This window comes from Bubalus bubalis, chromosome 6 (assembly GCF_019923935.1).
Source record: "Bubalus bubalis isolate 160015118507 breed Murrah chromosome 6, NDDB_SH_1, whole genome shotgun sequence".
Classification (NCBI taxonomy): Eukaryota; Metazoa; Chordata; class Mammalia; order Artiodactyla; family Bovidae; genus Bubalus; species Bubalus bubalis.
In genome coordinates this window covers 11,101,018-11,124,132 of record NC_059162.1, presented here as the reverse complement: position 1 = coordinate 11,124,132, position 23,115 = coordinate 11,101,018, and the positions used below count along the sequence as shown (strand labels likewise).

Here is a 23,115-nt window from a genome sequence, read left to right as displayed (position 1 = left end):
TCATCAGGCACTCTATCTATCAGATCTCATCCCTTAAATCTATTTCTCACTTTCACTGTATAATCATAAGGGATTTGATTTAGGTCATACCTGAATGGTCTAGTGGTTTTCCCTACTTTCTTCAATTTAAGTCTGAATTTGGCAATAAGGAGTTCATGATCTTATTTAACTTATATGCAGAGTACATCATGAGAAACTGTGGGCTGGAAGAAGCACAAGTTGGAATCAAGATTCTGGGAGAAATATCAATAACCTCAGATATGCAGATGACACCACCTTTATGGCAGAAAGTGAGGAGAAACTAAAAAGCTTCTTGATGAAAGTGAAAGAGGAGCGTGAGAAGGTTGGCTTACAGCTCAACATTCAGAAAACTAACATCATGGCATCTGGTCCCATCACTTCATGGGAATAGATGGGGAAACAGTGTCAGACTTTATTTTTCTGGGCTCCAAAATCACTACAGATGGTGACTGCAGCCATGAAATTAAAAGACACTTACTCCTTGGAAGGAAAGTTATGACCAACCTAGATAGCATATTGAAAAGCAGAGACATTGCTTTGCCAACAAAGGTCCATCTAGTCAAGGCTATGGTTTTTCCTGTGGTCATGTATGGATGTGAGAGTTGGACTGTGAAGAAGGCTGAGCACTGAAGAATTGATGCTTTTGAACTGTGGTGTTGGAGAAGACTCTTGAGAGTCCCTTGGACTGCAAGGAGATCCAACCAGTCCATTCTGAAGGAGATCAGCCCTGGGTGTTCTTTGGAAGGACTGATGCTAAAGCTGAAACTCTAGTACTTTGGCTACCTCATGAGAAGAGTTGACTCATTGGAAAAGACTCTGATGCTGGGAGGGATTGAGGGCAGGAGGAGAAGGGGACGACAGAGGATGAGATGGCTGGATGGCATCACTGACTCGATGGACATGAGTTTGAATGAAATCCTGGAGTTGGTGATGGACAGGGACGCCTGGTGTGCTGCGATTCATGGGGTCTCAAAGAGTCAGACACGACTGAGCAACTGAACTGAACTGAACTGAATCCTCTAAATTAGTTCCAGAATAAAAGCTTCCCTGGAAGATCAAAATAAAGCATATCCAAGAAGTTCTGGATCTTTGCAGAAACAAAGAAAACTACACCAAGTTGGTAAAAGTCAGTGATAAAAAGCTTTAAACAATCAGAAGAAAGAAGACATTACATACAAAAGAGCAAAAACAGGAATGAGAGCAGGCTTCTCACCAGAAACTATGCAAGTTAGAAGATGTGCAGCAGCATCTTTAAAATACTTAAAGACACAGTCAAACAATAATTTTATATCCAGTGAAAATGTGTTTCAAAAATGAAGGCAAAAGTAAATATTTTAGATCAAAGAAAAAGCCCAGAGAATCTATTATTAGCAGGACTTCACTATGAGGAAATGTTAGAGAAACTTCACCTAAAAGGAAAATTATACAGGTAAAAGCATCAATGTAGACAAAGGAATGAAGCTCTAAAGTTAGAAAAACTTCTTTCCATAAATTTGGCAAAATGGTGGCAGGTCATTTAAATTTGAATCATACATGCCTTCCTCTATCATTTTGTTTCCCTTCTTTGTAATCATTTGGATGCTTGGCTCATGGCTGGCAATATTAGCCTGGATGACATGGTGTCTGTTCAGAAGATTCTTGGAGGTAATCAGGTCTTTGCCTAGAGATTAAAAAAAAAAAAAAAATTCAAGGTCATTGTTGCAGTACACAGAATAAGAAGATGTTATTCTACTTCCTTTTAACTCTTGGACCTACAAGTTCTTCCCATTGAATTCATTAAGCAGGCTTCCTAAAATTTACATTGTCTGAATTAATTACCTCTGCTTGGATTTGTTCTTTCCCTTGCCTCTTTATACTAAGGAATTTCAATTTATTATTCTACAAAAAATGAGGAATACATCACTCTTCTCTTTGGATGATAGGTAGAAAGGCAAGTAACCCTTCAGCTCAAACTTTCAATATATCATGCAACCAATTTCTTTCAACACACTGTAGTATAAAAAGCAGGCTCTTCCTCTTACTAATTTCTATGAGTACCAGTAAGTTATTAAATCCTCTAAACTAATAATAACTGTTCTGCCATTTTCTTTGTAAGGATTAGAAATAATTTACAAAAGGTTAACACCATTGGTTAACATTAACAAACACACAATAAAAACTACATCGTATTAATTTCCTCCTCCTTCTAAAGTCTCTGGCTCCAGCTACTTCATCCTCCCTGTCTCCCACCCAAGCTTCACCTCTCTTTCTTCCAAAATTTTCTTCTGTATCAGATCAGATCAGATTAGTCACTCAGTCGTGTCCGACTCTTTGCAACCCCATGAATCGCAGCACGCCAGGCCTCCCTGTCCAACACCAACTCCCGGAGTTCACTCAGACTCACGTCCATTGAGTCAGTGATGCAGTCCAGCCATCTCATCCTCTGTCGTCCCCTTCTCCTCCTGCCCCCAATCCTTCCCAGCATCAGAGTCTTTTCCAATGAGTCAACTCTTCACATGAGGTGGCCAAAGTACTGGAGTTTCAGCTTTAGCATCATTCCTTCCAAAGAAATCCCAGGGCTGATCTCCTTCAGAATGGACTGGTTGGATCTCCTTGCAGTCCAAGGGACTCTCAAGAGTCTTCTCCAACACCACAGTTCAAAAGCATCAATTCTTCGACACTCAGCCTTCTTCACAGTCCAACTCTCACATCCATACATGACCACAGGAAAAACCATAGCCTTGACTAGACGAACCTTTGTTGGCAAAGTAACGTCTCTGCTTTTCAATATGCTATCTAGGTTGGTCATAACTTTCCTTCCAAGGAGTAAGTGTCTTTTAACTTCATGGCTGCAGTCACCATCTGTAGTGATTTTGGAGCCCAGAAAAATAAAGTCTGACACTGTTTCCACTGTTTCCCCATCTATTTCCCATGTAGTAATGGGACTGGATGCCATTATCTTCGTTTTCTGTATACTTCACACTAAATGTCTGCAAATCTCTATGCTCATCTACCCTTCAAAGATATATTTTATCTTCTAGGAAGTTTTCCCAGACTAGTTCCTCCTGTTATCATGGTCCAGTCTCTCACAGATGTAACCAATATATGTAAATTAAGTTTACATTATATCTGTGTGCACTTTTTTACCTATTTCAATGCAAGTGTCCTGGCTTTAACAATGGTAAACCAATAGCTTCAAAAGGAAAAAAAATGTACTATATCTGCTATTTCATTCCTTTTATCTTTGTAATAGCTGTTATATTAATATATCCTTGTGAAAACTTCCCTTATAAAAGGGAACTACTGACAACATAGACAGAAACACTTGGTACCTCAAACATTAACCATGACCACTCAGCCAAGGACCTTAACAATAACTTAAGTTAGAGCAAGTAGCAAAAAGCTGGTCATACTTTAGCTCTTCCCAGAGACCTTAAATCTGTGGCATTCTTCATGTTTGGTTTTAGGAGGTAAACTTCTCATATAAATTTTTATAAAATCTTTTTTTTTTTGTCTTTGAAAGCTTGAAAATTTTTCAAGTGTCTAAGGGGAAAAAGCTGAGCATAAACTTAGTTACTGTGCCCCTGATCTTTCAAACCATCTGTAGACCTTGGTCTTCTTGTTCTGGCTCTGCCTGCTGGTGCTGTATGACTTACTAACCAAGGTAGGTGGAAGCCACTGAGGGTTCTGTCTCTTGGATCCAGGCCTCCTCATCCTCTGTATCTCTTTGGATCTGGTACAGGTGGAAAAGGTCAATGAGCTTATTCTTCCTGTAGGCCAGTCGCTCCTTCAGGGCTTCAAACCGGGATACCAGGTACTCCTGCCTTTCCCGTATGTTCCCAGCATCGGGATGGATGATTTCTTCAAAATATGTCACCAGGTCTGTGAGGGTGTCCACCTGATCCTAAGGGAGAAATAGAATGGGGGTCAGAAAGTTCCATCATTTAGTAAGAAAAGAATGAGAGTTTGGTGTCTGGTATCTGGGGTGGGGGTGGGGGGTTGGTGTTGGGCAGGGAGTGATAAGGAGAATCAGCTCCCATATGTGCTTGTGTTTAAACTTCTAAATCAAATCAGTGAAATAGAGTGGGAGAAGTTGCTACACTAAGAACCAGTTCACTATGCCAAAAGCTATTTATAGAAAAATAGTTCTGAAATAACATGTGGTTTTTAAATCATGTCTGGCTCTTTTTCAATACCTTGGACTGTAGCCCACCAGGCTCCTCTATCCATGGAATTTCTCAGGCAAGAATATTGGAATGGATGTCATTTCCTTCTCCAGGGGATCCCCCCCACCCAGGGATCAAACCCACATCTCCTGCATTGGCAGGTGGATTCTTTACCACTGAGCCACTGGAAAGCCCCAAAGTCATGTGCTAGAAAGGACAAAATATTTATAGAGGGCACCAGAGAAATCAGGGAAACCAGAACTACAAAGCCTTCTTTGACTGGGAGTGTTGCTAAATCGAGGCCCCAAAGAAGAGAGTAGGAGGCTTTTTCTATCTCAATCCCCCTTCCAACTCCTTTCTTGTCCTTTATAAAGAGCTATTATTGTTTGTTGCAGAGCAGGAACAATGCCTGTGAGATGAAATATGGCTCTACAAGACAAGTGTCAGAACCCCAAAAAGATAAATTCAAAGGCTTTTATTTGGCTACTGGTTGTACAAATCTAAGGAAATAACTGTTCCCATTTGACTTATACATGAGAAAGGAGAAAAACAGAAGCAGAAGTTTGAAGAATCTTCCTAGAAATAAAATTTTAATCATATTACTGCACAGTAAAATAGATACAAGAGATTCATTTCATCTTTATTAACGAGGTCAACTATGACTGTCTAGCAGTAGCACAGTACCCAGAAGTTTTGTTTTTCTGCTTGTTTCATTTTGTTGTTGGGATGGGCAGTTGATGATAAAAGAAGTTATTCTAAAAGACGTATGTATAGCAGGTATTGGTTTTACTTATCCTAGTTTGTCATTCTGTGCTCAACCTACACGGGGTTTGATCTATCTCTCCTCTATTTGGAACAAACCAATGATCATCAATAGCTTCTTAAAGTGTATACTCACTTCTCAATAAAGAATTAAAGACTCCATAGAGAGTTAAAATTAAAATCTTCTACTAGCCAACTGTTCTCATCTCTTAGGACAGTTTAACTTTGAAAAACATCATTGTATAATAGAATGATTTTAAAGCATCATAATTGTCATGATTATGGTACCACTGTACTATTTGAGATGACAAGAATGAATGTCGATATTCTAGGAATCAGCGAAATAAAATGGACTGAAATGGGTGAATGTAACTAAGATAACCATTATATCTACCTCTGTGGGCAGGAATCCCTTAGAAGAAATGGAGTAGCCATCATGGACAACAAAAGAGTCTGAAATGAAATGATCTCATTCAGATGCAATCTCAAAAATGACAGAATGATCTCTGTTCGTTTCCAAGGCAAACCATTCAATATCGTAATGCCCCAACCAGTAGCACTGAAGAAGCTGAAGTTGAACGGTTCTATGAAGATCTACAAGACTTTTTAGAACTAACACCCCCAAAATATGTCCTTTTCATTATAGGGGACTGGAATGCAAAAGTAGGAAGTCAAGAAACACCTGGAGTAACAGGGAAATTTGGCCTTGGAATACGGAATGAAGCAGGGCAAAGACTAATAGAGTTTTGCCAAGAAAATGCACTGGTCATAGCAAACACCCTCTTCCAACAACACAAGAGAAGACTCTACACATGGACATCACCAGATGGTCAACACCGAAATCAGATTGATTATATTTTTTGCAGCCAAAGATGGAGGAGCTTTCTACAGTCAACAAAATCAAGACCAGGAGCTGGCTTGGCTCAGATCATGAACTCCTTATTGCCAAATTCAGACTGAAATTGAAAAAAAAGTAGGGAAAACCACTAGACCATTCAGGTATGATCTAAATCAAATACCTCATGATTATACAGTGGAAGTGAGAAGTAGATTTAAGGGACTAGACCTGATAGAGTGCCTGATGAACTATGGACTGAGGTTCATGACATTGTACAGGACCATCCAGATGGAAAAGAAATGCAAAAAAGCAAAATAGCTGTCTGAGGTGGCCTTACAAATAGCTGGGAAAAGAAGAGAAGTGAAAAGCAAAGGAGAAAAGGAAAGATATAGCATCTGCATGCAGAGTTCCAAAGAATAGCAAGGAGATAAGAAAGCCTTCCTGAGCGACCAATGCAAAGAAATAGATGAAAAAAACAGAATAGGAAAGACTAGAGATCTCTTTAAGAAAATTAGAGATATCAAGGGAATATTTCATGCAAAGATGGGCTCGATAAAGGACAGAAATGGCATGGACCTAACAGAAGCAGAAGATATTAAGAAGAGTTGGCAGGAATACACAGAAGAACTGTACAAAAAAGATCTTCACGACCAAGATAATCACGATGGTGTGAGCCAGACATCCTGGAATGTGAAGTCAAGTGGGCCTTAGAAAGCATCATTACGAACAAAGCTGGGGGAGGTGATGGAATTCCAGTTGAACTATTTCAAATCCTGAAAGATGATACTGTGAAAGTGCTGCACTCAATATGCCAGCAAATTTGGAAAACTCAGCAGTGGCCACAGGACTGGAAAAGGTCAGTTTTCATTTCAATCCCAAAGAAAGGCAATGCCAAAGAATGCTCAAACTACCGCACAATTGCACTCATCTCACATGCTAGTAAAGTAATGCTCAAATTCTCCAAGCCAGGCTTCTGCAATATGTGAACCGTGAAATTCCAAAAGTTCAAGCTGGTTTTAGAAAAGGCAGAGGAACCAGAGATCAAATTTCCAACATCCGCTGGATCATGGAAAAAGCAAGAGAGCTCCAGAAAAACATCTATTTCTGCTTTATTGACTATGCCAAAGCCTTTGACTGTGTGGATCACAATAAACTGTGGAAAATTCTGAAAAAGATGGGAATACCAAACCACCTGACCTGCCTCTTAAGAAACCTGTATGCAGGTCAGGAAGCAACAGTTAGAACTGGACATGGAACAACAGACTGGTTCCAAAGAGGAAAAGGAGTACGTCAAAGCTGTATATTGTCACCCTGCTATCTTAACTTATATGCAGAGTACATCATGAGAAACGCTGGGCTGGAAGAAGCAGAAGCTGGAATCAAGATTGCCGGGAGAAATATATATAACCTCAGATATGCAGATGACACCACCCTTATGTCAGAAAGTGAAGAGGAACTCAAAAGCCTCTTGATGAAAGTGAAAGTGGAGAGTGAAAAAGTTGGCCTAAAGCTCAACATTCAGAAAACAAAGATCATGGCATCTGGTCCCATCACTTCATGGGAATAGATGGGGAAACAGTGTCAGACTTTATTTTTCTGGGCTCCAAAATCACTGCAGATGGTGGCTGCAGCCATGAAATTAAAAGACGCTTACTCCTTGGAAGGAAAGTTATGACCAACCTAGATAGCATATTGAAAAGCAGAGACATTACTTTGCCAACAAATGTCCGTCTAGTCAAGGATATGGTTTTTCCAGTAGTCATGTATGGATGTTAGAGTTGGACTGTGAAGAAAGCTTAGTGCTGAAGAATTGATGCTTTTGAACTGTGGCATTGGAGAAGACTCTTGCGAGTCCCTCGGACTGCAAGGAGATCCAACCAGTCCATTCTGAAGGAGATCAGCCCTGGGATTTCTTTGGAAGCAATGATGCTAAAGCTGAAACTTCAGTACTTTGGCCACCTCATGCGAAGAGTTGACTCATTGGAAAAGACTCTGATGCTGGGAGGGATTGGGGGCAGTAGGAGAAGGGGACGACAGAGAATGAGATGGCTGGATGGCATCACTGACTCGATGGACGTGAGTCTGGGTGAACTCCTGGAGTTGATGATGGACAGGGAAGCCTGGCATGCTGCGATTCATGGGGTCGCAAAGAGTCGGACACGACTGAGCGACTGAACTGAACTGTACTATTTGAAAACTAAGGCAGTGCATGAAGCCTCAGACTAAAGAGATAGACTTGGCTGAGAGTCAGTTGCTATTTTATCCAGCTCTCCACATGTTGTAATATTAGTTTCTTCATGTATACAATAAAGACTTTAGAGCATCTGTATGGATGTGAGAGTTGGACTGTGAAGAAAGCTGAGCACCAAAAATTGATGCTTTTGAACTGCGGTGTTGGAGAAGACTCTTGTAAGTCCCTTGAACTGCAAGAAGATCCAACCAGTCCATTCTGAAGGAGATCAGCCCTGGGATTTCTTTGGAAGGAATGATGCTAAAGCTGAAACTCCAGTACTTTGGCCACCTCATGTGAAGAGTTGACTCATTGGAAAAGACTCTGATGCTGGGAGGGATTGGGAGCAGGAGGGGAAGGGGATGACAGAGGATGAGATGGCTGGATGGCATCACTGACTCGATGGATGTGAGTCTGAGTGAACTCTGAGAGTTGGTGATGGACAGGGAGGCCTGGTGTGCTGCAATTCATGGGGTCGCAAAGAGTTGGACATGACTGAGCAACTGAACTGAACTGAGAGAATATTTATGACCTTTTCCAGCTTTGATAGTCCATATCTAAAATTTCTTTTGCAAGCATGGTATCTTAGCCTCTACTACAACTAGGAGTAAAACCAAGCAGGACCCTACATGCCTTCCTGGGACAAATCCCTCCCCCATACCTTCTGTGTTAGCTCCTTTCTGAAGTAGTCAGATAATATTATCTGATGCATATTTCCTGAAGTTTTCACATGCTAAAACCACCACCAAATAGAAGAAATTAACTTGAAATTAGCTTGAGGATCATGAGCAGTAGTCCACAGACCTTCTGGAACATAAGGCTTGATAATATTAACTGCTCTCAATACAATACAAGCTTAGATTCCTGGGATGAGAAATTGAGTCAACTAGAAGTTGATTTCCATTGAATTCTCTAGAAACTCACATAGAGTATCTCTGCTGCAGGGAGGAAACCAATTTGACTCCATGTTGGAAATTGTTTCTTTGACTTGTTTTTCATTGCTTTTGTTATTATAATCATACTTAATGGCTTTCCTGGAGGACCCTGCCCCTTCCCATGACTGTAAACTAAAGTGCCTTTGTTCAGCTTACTGACAGATAGCTTGTCCCTGCCCACCTGTGAATAGAAAAAATTAACCCATCATTTCTGCAGGCTAGAAATTATCTTGGAGATGTTTTGCAAGACTGAAGACCCTTTCAATTTACTTCCCCACTGTCTCTCCCTCTCTATTCTGCCTTTTGACTTTAGTTCCTCATTGCTTCTTTCTCTCTGATCCATAAAAGAACCTGACATCCAGACCCCAATAAGATGGCTATTTTGAGGCACCAGCCTACCATTTTCTCAGTCTGCTGGCTCCTCAATTAAAGTCTCTTCCTTGCCGCAACATCTCATCTCTTGGATTCATTGGCCTATTATGTGATGAGCTTGGACTCAGTAACCTCTATACTCTAAAAACTTATTGGATAAATTTTCTTAAAAAAATAGTCTGGAGGTGTTCATAAGATGGCAGAGGAATAGGACAGGGAGACCACTTTCTCCCCACAAATTCATCAAAAGAACATTTAAACGCTGAGTAAATTCTACAAAACAAATTCTGAATGCTGGCAGAGGACATCAGGCACCCAGAAAAGCAGCCCATTGTCTTCGAAAGGAAGTAGGAAAAAATACAAAAGACAAAAAGAAAGACAAAAGAGGTAGGGATGGAGTTCCATCCCGGGAAGGGAGTCTTAAAAAGAGAGAAGTTTCCAAACACCAGGAAACACTCTCATTGTCGAGTCTGTGGCGAGCCTTGGAACCACAGAGGGCAACATAACTGGGAGGAAAAATAAATAAATAATTAAAACCCGCAGATTACATGCCCAACGGTAACTCCCCCAGCGGAGAAGCAGTGCAGACACCTGCACCTGCCACTAGCAAGCGGGGGCTGGGCAGGGAGGTGCGGGCTGCACTGCTTAGAGTAAGGACCGGGCCTGAATGCCCTGAGGGCAATCTGAGCGAACTAACTTGGGCTAGCAAACCAGACTGTGGGATAGCTACCATGCAAAAAGCCCTAACCTAAATGGCACCCCACTCCAGTACTCTTGCCTGGAAAATCCCATGGATGGAGGAGCCTGGTAGGCTGCAGTCCATGGGGTCGCTGAGGGTCAGACAGGACTGAGCGACTTCACTTTCACTTTTCACTTTCACGCATTGGAGAAGGAAATGGCAACCCACTCTGGTATTCTTGCCTGGAGAATCCCAGGGATGGGGAAGCCTGGTGGGCTGCCGTCTATGGAGTCACACAGAGTCAGACACACCTGAAGCAATTTAGCAGGGAAGACACCGTCAGGCCTGCTCACAGAACAAAGGACTGAACAGAGCTAGCCCGCTGCAGACCATCCCCCTCCGGTGACAAGCAGCCAGAGCCAGAAGAGGGCAATCACAGCCCCAGAGAGGCATTATCTACCAAACTGCAAGCAGGATTCTTTGCTAACTAAGACTTCTTGGGGTTCTGGAAGGTCAACATCCTCCTGAGAAGGTGCACAGGTTGTACACCCAGAAAACTGAGTGGCAGGGATGGGGGAGGTGATAAGTTACAGTGACTGCACTCACCAAACACCTCATCACCTGAGTTGCTCGGACCTGGGAAGGGCACAAAACGCAGGCCCAACCGAGTCTGCCTCTCAGGACTACTTGAGTGCCTGAACCTGAGCGGCTTAGACCTGGGAGGTGCATGTAGCCCAGGGCCAACCTCGGACGGTTCCCAGCAGAGGAACCTAGAGCCTGAGCAGTGTAGGTAGAGAGGGCACACGCGCCATAAGTGGGGGCAGGTCCAGTGTGGCTGAGACTCTGCGAGCACATGCCAGTGTTATTTGTTTGCAGCATCCCTCCCTCCCCACAACACGACTGAACAAGTGAGCCTAAAAAAGTGTCCACCACCGCCCCCTTGTGTCAGGGCGGAAATCAGACACTGAAGAGACCAGCAAGCAGAAGAAGCTAAAACAGAGGGAACCACCTTGGAAGTGACAGGTGCAATAGATTAAAACCCTGTAGTTAGTACTGACTACATAGTAAGGAGCCTATAGATCTTGAGAAATATAAGCTGAACCAAGAAACTATCCAGAAATGAACTGACCCCACACTGCCCACAACACCAGAGAAGGTCCTAGATATATTTTTATTATTTTTACTATCATTCTTTTAAAAAAATTTTTAAATCCTCTATTACTCCTTTAATTTTCATTTTTATAACCTACTATTGCTTTGAAAAAAAAAAAAGAGACCCTATTTTTTAAAGCAAACTTCATATATATATATATATATATATTATGATTTTTGTGACTTTTTTTTTCTTTAATGTACTTTTGAAAATCCAGCCTCTACTCTAGATTTTTAATCTTTGCTTTTTGGTATTTGTTATCAATTTTGTACCTTTAAGAACCCAATCTTCAGTGCCCATTTTTACTTGGGTGTGAGATTATTGGCTTGACTGCTCTTTCCCACTTTGGACTCTCCTTTTTCTTCACCAGGTCACCTCTATCTCCTCCGTCCCCCTTCTCTTCTCTATCCAACTCTGTGAATCTCTTTGTGTGTTCCAGATGGTGGAGAACACTTAGGATTCTGATTACTGGCTGGATCTGTCTCTATCCTTTTGATTCCCCCCTTTATCCTCTTGGCCACCTCTGTCTCCTTCCTCCTTTTTCTCTTCTCTATACAACTCTGTGAACATCTCTGAGTGGTCCAGACTGTGGAGTGCACATAAGGAAGTGATTACTGGATAGCTTGCTCTCTCCTCTTTTGATTCCACCTCATCTTATTCAGGTCACCTCTAACTCCCTCCTCCCTCTTCTCTTCTCCATGTAACTCTGTGAACCTTGCTGGGTGTCCCTCACTGTGGAGAAACTTTTCATCTTTAACCTATATATTTTATCAATGGTGCTGTATAAATGGAGAAGTCTTGATGCTACTGTAAAAATAAGACTGGAAACCTGAAGCAGGAGGCTTAAATCCAAATTCTGAGAACACCACAGAACTCCTGACTCCAGGGAACATTAATTGACAGGAGCTCATCAAACGCCTCATACCTACACTGAAACCAAGCAGCACCCAAGGGCCAACAAGTTCCAGAGCAAGACATACCATGCAAATTCTCCAGCAACATAGGAACACAGCCCTGAGCTTCAATATACAGGCTGCCCAAAGTCACTCCAAATCCATTGACATCTCATAACTCATTACTGGACACTTCATTGCACTCCAGAGAGAAGAAATCCAGCTCCACCCACCAGAACACCAACACAAGCTTCCCTAACCAGGAAACCTTGACAAGCCACCTGTACAACCACACCCACAGTGAGGAAACTCCACAATAAAGAGAACTCCACAAACTGCCAGAATACAGAAAGGCCACCCCAAACAGCAATGTAAACAAGATGAAGAGACAGAGGAATACCCAGTAGGTAAAGGAACAGGATAAATACCCACCAAACCAAACAAAAGAGGAAGAGATAGGAAATCTACCTGATAAAGAATTCTGAATAATGATAGTGAAAATGATTCAAAATCTTGAAAACAAAATGTAATCACAGATAAATAGCCTAGAGACAAGGATTGAGAAGATGCAAGAAAGGTTTAACAAAGATCTATAAATAATGAAAAAGAGTCAATATATAATGAATAATGCAATAAATGATATCAAAAACACTCTGGAGGGAACAAATAGTAGAATAACAGAGGCAGAAGATAGGATTAGTGAGGTAGAAGATAGAATGGTAGAAGTAAATGAATCAGAGGGGGAAAAAAGAAAAACGAATTAAAAGAAATGAGGACAATCTCAGAGACCTCTGGGACAATGTTAAATGCCCCAACATTTGAATCATAGGAGTCCCAGAAGAAGAAGACAAAAAGAAAGACCAGGAGAAAATACTTGAGGAGATAATTGTTGAAAACGTCCCTAAAATGTGGAAGGAAATAATCACCCAAGTCCAAGAAACCCAGAGAGTCCCAATCAGGATAAACCCAAGGCAAAACACCCCAAGACACATATTAATCAAATTAGCAAAGATCAAACACAAAGAACAAATATGAAAAGTAGCAAGGGAAAAACAACAAATAACCCACAAGGGGATTCCCATAAGGATAACAGCTGATCTTTCAGTAGAAACTCTCCAAGCCAGGAGGGAATGGCAGGACATACTTAAAGTGATGAAAGAGAAAAACCTACAGTCGAGATTACTGTACCCAGCCAGGATCTCATTCAAATATGAAGGAGAAATCAAAAGCTTTACAGACAAGCAAAAGCTGCGAGAATTCAGCACCACAAAACCAGCTCTCCAACAAATGCTAAAGGATATTCTCTAGACAGGAAACATACAAAGGGAGTATAAACTCAAACCCAAAACAATAACGTAAATGGCAAAGGAATCATACTTATCAATAATTACCTTAAACGTAAATGGGTTGAATGCCCTAACCAAAAGACACAGACTGGCTGAATGGATACAAACACAAGACTCCTATATATGTTGTCTACAAGAGACCCACCTCAAAACAGGGGATACATACAGACTGAAAGTGAAGGGCTAGAAAAAGATTTTCCATGCAAATAGAGACCAAAAGAAAGCAGGAGTACCAATACTCATATCAGATAAAATAGACTTTAAAACAAAGGCTGTGAAAAGAGACAAAGAAGGACACTACATAATGATCAAAGGATCAATCCAAGAAGAAGATATAACAATTATAAATATATATGCACCCAACATAGGAGCACTGTAATATGCAAGACAAATGCTAACAAGTATGAAAGGGGAAATGAACAATAACACAATAATAGTGGGAGACCTTAATACCCCACTCACACCTATGGATAGATCAACTAAACAGAAAATTAACAAGGAAACACAAATGTTAAATAATACAATACGCCAGTTAGACCTAATTGATATCTATAGGACATTTCACCCCAAAACAATGAATTTCACCTTTTTCTCAAGTGCACAAGGAACCTTCTCCAGGATAGATCATGTCCTGAGCCATAAATCTAGTCTTGGTAAATTCAAAAACATTGAAATCATTCCAAGTATCTTTTCTGACCACAGTGCAGTAAGATTAGATGTCAATTACATGAGAAAAACTATTAAAAATTCCAACATATGGAGGCTGAACAACATGCTGCTGAATAACCAACAAACCACAGAAGAAATTAAAAAAAAAATATCAAAATATGCATAGAAATGAGTGAAAATGAAACAGAACCACTCAAAACCTGTGAGATACTGTAAAAGCAGTGCTAAGGGAAGGTTCATAGCAATACAGGCATACCTCAAGAAACAAGAAAAATGTCTAATAAATAACCTAACTCTATGCCTAAAGCAAGAAGAAAAGGAAGAAATGAAGAACCCCAGGGTTAGTATAAGGAAAGAAATATTAAAAATTAGGGCAGAAATAAATGCAAAAGAAACAAAAGAGACCATAGCAAAAATTAACAAAGCCAAAAGCTGGTTCTTTGAAAGGATAAATAAAATTGACAAACCATTAGCCAGACTCATCAAGAAACAAAGGGGGAAAAATCAAATCAATAAAATTAGAAATGAAAATGGAGAGATCACAACAGACAACACAGAAATACACAGGATCATAAGAGACTACTATCAGCAATTATATGCCAATAAAATGGACAGCTTGGAAGAAATGGACAAATTCTTAAAAAAGTACAACTTTCCAAAACTGAATGAAGAGGAAACAGAAAATCTTAACAGACCCATCACAAGCACAGAAATTGAAACTGTAATCAGAAATCTTCCAGCAAACAAAAGCCCAGGTCCAGATGGCTTCACAGTTGAATTCTACCAAAAATTTAGAGAAGAGGGAGTTGATGATGGACAGGGAGGCCTTGCATGCTGCAATTCATGGGGTTGCAAAGAATTGGACACGACTGAGTGACTGAACTGAACTGAATTGAATACCTATCCTACTCAAACTCCTCCAGAAAATTGCAGAGGAAGGTAAACTTCCAAACTCATTCTATGAGGCCACCATCACCCTAATACCAAAACCTGACAAAGATGCCACAAAAAAAGAAAACTACAGGCCAATATCACTGATGAACATAGATGCAAAAATCCTTAACAAAATTCTAGCAATCAGAATCCAACAACACATTAAAAAGATCATACACCATGACCAAGTGGGCTTTATCCCAAGGATGCAAGGATTCTTCAATATCTGCAAATCAATCAATGTAATACACCACATTAACAAATTGAAAAATAAAAACCATATGATTATCTCAATAGATACAGAGAAAGTCTTTGACAAAATTCAACATTAATTTATGATAAACACTCTCCAGAAAGCAGGAATAGAAGGACCATAGCTCAACATAATAAAAGTTATATATGACAAACCCACAGCAAACATTATCCTCAATGGTGAAAAATTGAAAGCATTTCCCCAAAAGTCAGGAAAAAGACAAGGGTGCCCAATCTCACGACTACTATTCAACATAGTTTTGGAAGTTTTGGCCATAGCAATCAGAGCAGAAAAAGAAATAAAAGGAATCCAAATTGGAAAAGAAGAAGTAAAACTCTCATTGTTTGCCAATGGCATGATCCCTTACAGACTCCACCAGAAAATTACTAGAGCTAATCAATGAATATAGTAAAGTTGCAAGATATAAAATCAACACACAGAAATCCCTTGCATTCCTATACACTAATAATGAGAAAACAGAAAGAGAAATTAAGGAAACAATTCCATTCACCATTGTAACGAAAAGAATAAAATACTTAGGAATATATCTACCTAAAGAAAAGAAAGACCTATATATAGAAAACTATAAAACACTGGTGAAAGAAATCAAAGAGGACACTAACAGATGGAGAAATATACCATGTTCATGGATTGGAAGAATCAATATAGTGAAAATGAGTATACTACCCAAAGCAATCTATAGATTCAATGCAATCCCTATCAAGCTACAACAGTATTTTTCACAGAGCTAAAACAAATAATTTCACAATTTGTATGGAAATACAAAAAGCCTCGAATAGCCAAAGCAGTCTTGAGAAAGAAGAATGGAACTGGAGGAATCAACCTGCCTGACTTCAGGCTCTACTACAAAGCCACAGTCATCAAGACAGTATGGTGCTGGCACAAAGACACAAATATAGATCAATGGAACAAAATAGAATCCCAGAGATAAATCCATGCACATATGGACACCTTATCTTTGACATAGGAGGCAAGAATATGCAATGGAGAAAAGACAATCTCTTTAACAAGTGGTGCTGGGAAAACTGGTCAACCACTTGTAAAAGAATGAAACTAGAACACTTTCTAACACTGTACACAAAAATAAACTCTAAATGGGTTAAAGATCTAAATGTAAGACCAGAAACTATATAACGCTTAGAGGAAGACATAGGCAAAACACTCTCTGACATAAACCACAGCAGGATCCTCTATGCTCCCCCCAAAAAAAAATTGGAAATAAAAGCAAAAATAAACAAATGGGACCTAATTAAACTTCAAAGCTTCTGCACAACAAAGGAAACTATAAGCAAGGTGAAAAGACAGCCTTCAGAATGGGAGAAAATAATAGCAAATGAAGCAACTGACAAACAACTAATCTCAAAAATATAAAAGCAACTCCTACAGCTCACTTCCAGAAAAATAAATGACCCAATCAAAAAATGGGCCAAAGAACTAAACAGACATTTCTCCAAAGAAGACATACAGATGGCTAACAAACACATGAAAAGATGCTCAACATCACTTATTATCAGATAAATGCAAATCAAAACCACAGTGAGGTACCATTTCACGCCAGTCAGAATGGCTGCTATCCAAAAGTCTACAAGCAATAAATGCTGGAGAGGGTGTGGAGAAAAGGGAATCCTCTTACACTGTTGGTGGGAATGCAAACTAGTACAGCCACTATGGAGAACAGTGTGGAGATTCCTTAAAAAACTGGAAATAGAACTGTCTTATGACCCAGCAACCCCACTACTGGGCATACACACTGAGGAAACCAGAATTGAAAGAGGCACGTGTACCGCAATGTTCATCGCAGCACTGTTTTTAATAGCCAAGACATGGAAGCAACCTAGATGTCCATCAGCAGATGAATGAATAAGAAAGCTGTGGTACATATACACAATGGAGTATTGCTGCTGCTGCTGCTGCTAAGTCGTTTCAGTCCTATCCTACTCTGCTAACCCTTACATGGCAGCCCACCAGGCTCCCCCGTCCCTGGGATTCTTCAGGCAAGAACATTGGATTGGGTTGCCATTTCCTTCAGCCATTAAAAAGAATACATTTGAATCAGTTCTAATGAGGTGGATGAAACTGGAGCCTATTATACAGAGTGAAGTAAACCAGAAAGAAAAATACCAATACAGTATACTAACACATATATATGGAATTTAGAATGATGGTAAAGGAGACACAGATGTATAGAACAGTCTTTTGTACTCTGTGGGAGAGGGAGAGGGTGGGATGATTTGGGAGAATGGCATTGAAACATGTATAATATCATATATGAAATGAATCGCCAATCCAGGTTCGATGCAGGATATAGGATGCTTGGGGCTGGTACACTGGGATGACCCAGAGGGATGGTACAGGGAGAGAGATGTGAGGGGGGTTCAGGATGGGGAACACGTGTACACCTGTGGGGGATTCATGTTGATGTATGGCAAAACCAATACAATATTGTAAAGTAATTAGTCTCCAATTAAATAAATTTATATTAAAAAAAAATAGTCTGGTGTGATTTCAGTGGGTAACTTTGAAACCAACAGCCTAGACATCTGTTTCATAGTCCTGGCCCTGCTGTTAATTTTCTCTGTGACATTGGAGAAGTCACTTCATTTCTCTGTGTTTCAATTTTCTTAAGAAAAAAAAAAGTACAATTAAAAATATTTCAAGTTTTGAATTGTAGGAAGCCAGAATAGAAAGACACAATTTTATCCAAACTTTTAGTTTACAGGTAAGTAAACAGGTGCAAACAGGTGAAAAGATACACCATAGAACTAGTAAGTGATAAGGCTATATAAAATCCAGGTTTTATATACAGTGTCATATTTAGAAGAGTCAATAAAGTCTTATAGCAGCCATAGGGTTCTGACAAAAGACACCAGGCACCAAAAAGAATAGCTGGATAAAGGAGATACTGGAAAGAGGTAGTTGACCAACTAAACATTTTGAATTTTTATCTTTGGCTTTGTTGGGTAATTAGAATAGGAAAAAGGAGTCCAAAATGGCGGTGAAGAAAAACAAAGAAAGGACAAAGCCCATGAAAATGAAACAAAAGAAAATCTGTGGACCGGAGTGAGAACCTCACGTGAAACGCGCCCTTCTTGGCTAGCCCAATTTGCACAGGGCAGGCTCAGGGGGAGGAGACAAAACATATAAAAAGAGGAAGCCAAGAAGGACTGAGCCCTCTCCTTTGGGATTGGCCCACCCTCATGCCTCAAGGGTGTACTATCCTCTGCTTGCTGAATAAAACTGAACTGTAACCAAGCTGTAACACTGGTGCACCATTTCAAATCTTTGCCCACTGCTGTGAGACAGAACAGAGAAAATTACACACTCTTCTGGTATATCGTCCAAGTCATTGCATCAGATATGTTGGGGGAGTGTGTAAATTTCTTCAGTTCTATCTCATGGGAGCAAAGATTTGAAATGGTGGACCAGTGTTAAAGCTTGGTTATAGCTCAGTTTTATTTGGCAAGCAGAGGATAGTGCACTCTTGGGGCGTGAGGGCAGGCTGACCCCAAAGGAGAGGCCTCAATCCATCTTGGCTCCCTCTTTTTATACTTTTTGTCTCCTCCCCAATGAGCCTGCCCTATGCAAATTGGGCTAGCCAAGAAAGGGGTGTGTTTGTTTCATCTGAGTTTCTCATTCCGGTCTGCAGATTTTCTTTTGCTCCATTTTCGTGGGCTTTTTCTGTTCTTTGTCTTTCTTCACCACCATTTTGGACTTCTTTTTCCTATTCTAAATACCTAACAGCTTCCTGCTCTGTCCCACTCTTTTTTTTAAATAACAATTATGATGAATGTGCTCAGAATGTATATAGGTAACTTGGCTCACAATTGGTTAAAGAGCTAGCAACAAACCTGACGAGTATCCACAGCAGACTCCAGGAGGCCATGTTTCCTGAGCAGATTCTGTACATCTGCTAGGCCTTTCCCATAATCCTGAGATCTAGCCTGCCATTCCACTTCCTCCAGCCATTGCATCAGGTCTTCTGCATTATTTTCAAATTGAAGCTGCTTATTTGCTTCATACAACTGGATCCCTAGGAAAAGACATCAAGTGTAAGACAGGTATCATAACTAATCCTCGTTATATGCTATTATAAGTTATACCAACTTAAGGAAAAATATAATGTTTGGATAGTCCAATGGGAAAAATATAACCGTCTAACATGTGATTACATAAGAAATTACCATTAATTTGTAGAATTCAGATAGTATTTGCTTTTGAAGATAGTAGTGTTCTCAAAACAGATATAAACAATATGTTCATTTCTTGTTGAGGTATGGGCCTATGTTAGATTTTTAACTATCTTGTCACTTGTTATTCTCTATTGAGACCTCCCTTTCAAAGTGATTCAAGCATAAACATGTCATTTTCCAAGAAAAAAATAAAACTTGGCGTTAGCTCAGTTTGAAATTTTGAAGTATTTTTTTCCTAAATATCTTCCTCAGAACTTTGCTAACCATCAGCCACCTCTGCCTTAGTGCCTGTTCTTTATCACAAACCACACCCTACAATTTTCTCTTCCAGAAAATATCTTGATTATCCACTGTTCTCAGCTAAATTCTTTATCATATGATTTTATAACAATCATTTGCATTATTTCTGTGAAACAATTACTAGGACATGAAGTAACAGCAACTTCTTATTACAGTCAAGTTGATTTTTTTTCCTAAACCAAAAATCAGGATATCCAACAAAATCAATATGATGTATCTTTTCTATAACCAGGACATAGGCATGTCTGTAGATAATGTTTATAACAAATGGACTATAGACAGAAAAATAATCATTATTTATGTTAATTATGATGATTGATTTGTTTGCCAAAGTAAGAGGTGAAGTTAAATTTAAGTAGAGGCTAGTCAAGCAGACATGGGAATTTTTTAAGAGCTTACAATAGAACCTGAATATGCCCAGATAGGTGAAACAGCAAGCCATCAAGCCTTTTCATAAGAATAAAATATCATGGGAACATCACATGTGGCCCCAACCATATTTTAATGCCTAATTAAATAACCTGAGTCAGAATACATTGCTTCATTTATAGAACAAAAAGATGTATAATCGAATTATGGACACTCATTTTAGATGTATAGTCAATATTGAATTCACAATATCTGAATATTTATTCAACAGGAAGAAAAAAGAGGGAGAAAAGTGAAAAGAAAACAAATACAATTTCAGTTGAAAAGACCTACATATCTGAAGAAAAGAATCGTGTTAATATATAGAAGAATTGTGTTAATATATAATAATTGTGTGTGATAAGTTTAGGTTAGATTTTTTAAATTTCTTGACCAATAGAGGAAGACACAGGGAGGCAAATGAGTAACATCCCTCCCTTCTCACAGAGGCCACCGGGTAAATTCAAGGTGGTAAAGATGAAGGTGGGTTTCAGAATTTAGGAATTAATTTCTTAAAAAACTCTGCTTCCAACCTTTCTGCTCTGTAGCCTCCTGCAGTTCAATCCAGAGGCTCTCAACTTCCCTCAAACGATCAGCCACCTTGTCAGAGGCATAATGATTGCTGTCAATCATCTCCTGGCCAGTTTTCTGTATATTATTAAGCCGGATCTTATTAGCTGCCAATTCTTCTTCAAAGACTTTCTGCTTTTGAACCTGGCTCTTCAAGTTTAGTGTTTCCTGAGAGAAAATGAAAACAATGAAAGAAAACAATTCCTTGAAAAATGAGGGGCAGATATTTTGAGGACAGGAATTTTTTTTCACTATAAATCTAAGTGAACTAAGAAGAGGATATAAGGCAGAACTGTTCTAGTCCAAGTATAGAGCCAGAGGATGCTCAGGAAACTATGCCCAATTACTCCTTTCAAACAAATGGTAGACATGGCTAATCACCCCCTGAACTTATTTCTATTGAGTCTGGATATGGTCTGAATATCACTTTAAATATGACACCATATGTAAGGATTATCAATCGATCACAGCTGGAATGAAAGATAGAGATTATTTTCCATTCCTGCCTTTAGCAGAGAAGACCTGTTTACCCTACATACACTGGAACCATAACTCCTCTAGAGAACACAAGCACATAGTGCTAAGTTTTACAGAATGAAAGTTAAAAATTAGATGCTCAAAGTTCTATCAAAAGAATATTAGAACAAGAGCATCAGAGGTATAAATTTAGGACTAAATGACATTTAGAAAGTAAATACAGTGAATAGATATTGGCCTAGAAATCAAGAGACTGATTCCAGTCCTGACTGTAAATGCAAAAATTTGTGAGTGTATGTGTGTGTTTGTGTGTGTGTGTGCAAAATAGTTTAACAGTTTATCATGCTCAGTCACTCAGTCATGCTCGACTCTCTGTGACCCCATGGACTGTAGCCAGCTAGGCCCCTCTGTCCATGGGATTTTCCAGGCAGGAATACTGGAGCAGGTTGCCACTTCCTACTCCAGGGGATCTTCCTGACACAGGGATCTAACCCACTTCTCTTTCCATCTCCCTTATTGGCAGGCAGATTCTTTACCACAGTGCCATAAGGGAAGCCTATTGATAATTTATATTGTGAGTGAAAAATATGTGTTTTATACAATACCAAAATGAAAAAACTTATGTGTGACTCAAAGATAATTCAGGAATTTTTCAGAGTCACACAAACTAAAACAGGACAGGGAATGAATTCAAGCCCAGTGTTTACTTTCCCCCAAGAGAATTCATGTATCTAACCCTATGTTAAACAGATCTAAATAATCGGTTAACCTTGGGCAACTCACTACACAATTCAGATCCTGGTTTCTTCATCTGTAAAATAAGGAATTGTTCCTTTCCAGCTACAAAGCAGTAAGTCTATATTGTGTCAAACCATTAGGTTAATTCTGAGTTCCTGGTAGCCTGAATGTACGTTATGACTAGACCCAACATTTTCCTACTATAAGGGTGCATAGGGCAGCAGAAAAGGGGATATGTAGCTAAATAAAGAGAATTCCTGCTTTCCCCTGCTCTGTTAAGGACCACTGGAAATTGTGCCAGAGAAAAGGGGTATTGGAAAAATGGAAATTAGAAGTACAGTCTTGGAGGAATCATTGCGCTTCTCTGAGACTCTGTCTCTCCATCTATAAAATGAGGCTCACCAGCTGAACGCTATTGTCTTTTCAGGTCCAAGATTGTAGTTTCATGAAATTAAGTACCAATGAGTATGTTCAGGGTCTGTAACCCTGCCTACCTTGTAATCTTCATCATCTGCCAACTTTTTCTTTTTGTTGATCCAGTTCTTTAGGTCATCTGAGTCCTGATACAGTTGCTGCAGAAGGAATGAATCCTCCAGCAATCTGCGTCTAGTGGCAGCCCTTTTTCGTAGATTGTCCCGTCGGACCAACAGCTGCAAAAAACATAAACAAACTTACGGTCAGAAAAATAAAATATGGATGCCTGAGATCTACTGCCTACCATGGTTAACAATGCTCCAACATTTTCCCTGGCCGGGTGCACAGGCAGGCAGATGCACATACTTCATCCCGGATAGCAGCGATCTTCTCTGAATCATAATGCTTATCATCAATCAGTTTGGTTGCAGTCTTGTCTATGGTCTGGGGAAAAAAAAAAAAAAAGTGTTTTTCTCTCATTGGCACTGAGTAAGTGGCCACAGTTTGTTTAGCTGTTTAAAGAAGAAGCATGACAATGTGGGAAGAGGACAAGATTCAGGGTCAGAAGATCTGGGTCCTACTTCTGATTTCTGTTATAAATTGTATTTCAAAATATAAATCTCAGACAGGTTAATTATTTTCTCTATGCCACAGTAGTTTCTTCTTAATCTAGGTTACAGTGAATGAAACCTGTTTTCACTATGAGGTGAATATTTGATCTATTTTTAAATTTTTAAGAACCATTGTTGATACAGCCTTGTTCAATGG

The 23,115-nt window shown here is 39.7% G+C and overlaps 1 protein-coding gene across 1 annotated transcript in view; it reads right to left on the bottom strand.

Moving 5' to 3' along the window:
- Positions 1-23,115, bottom strand: part of SPTA1 (spectrin alpha, erythrocytic 1) — an 87,204-nt gene that overhangs the window by 48,676 nt on the left and 15,413 nt on the right. Inside the window, exons 12-17 of the mRNA XM_044944161.2 lie at positions 22,714-22,791; positions 22,428-22,583; positions 20,682-20,886; positions 19,099-19,280; positions 3,661-3,904; positions 1,559-1,681 (exon numbers count right to left, since the gene is read on the bottom strand). Coding sequence (XP_044800096.2) covers positions 1,559-1,681; positions 3,661-3,904; positions 19,099-19,280; positions 20,682-20,886; positions 22,428-22,583; positions 22,714-22,791 — 988 coding nt within the window. The remainder of the gene's footprint in view (positions 1-1,558; positions 1,682-3,660; positions 3,905-19,098; positions 19,281-20,681; positions 20,887-22,427; positions 22,584-22,713; positions 22,792-23,115) is intronic.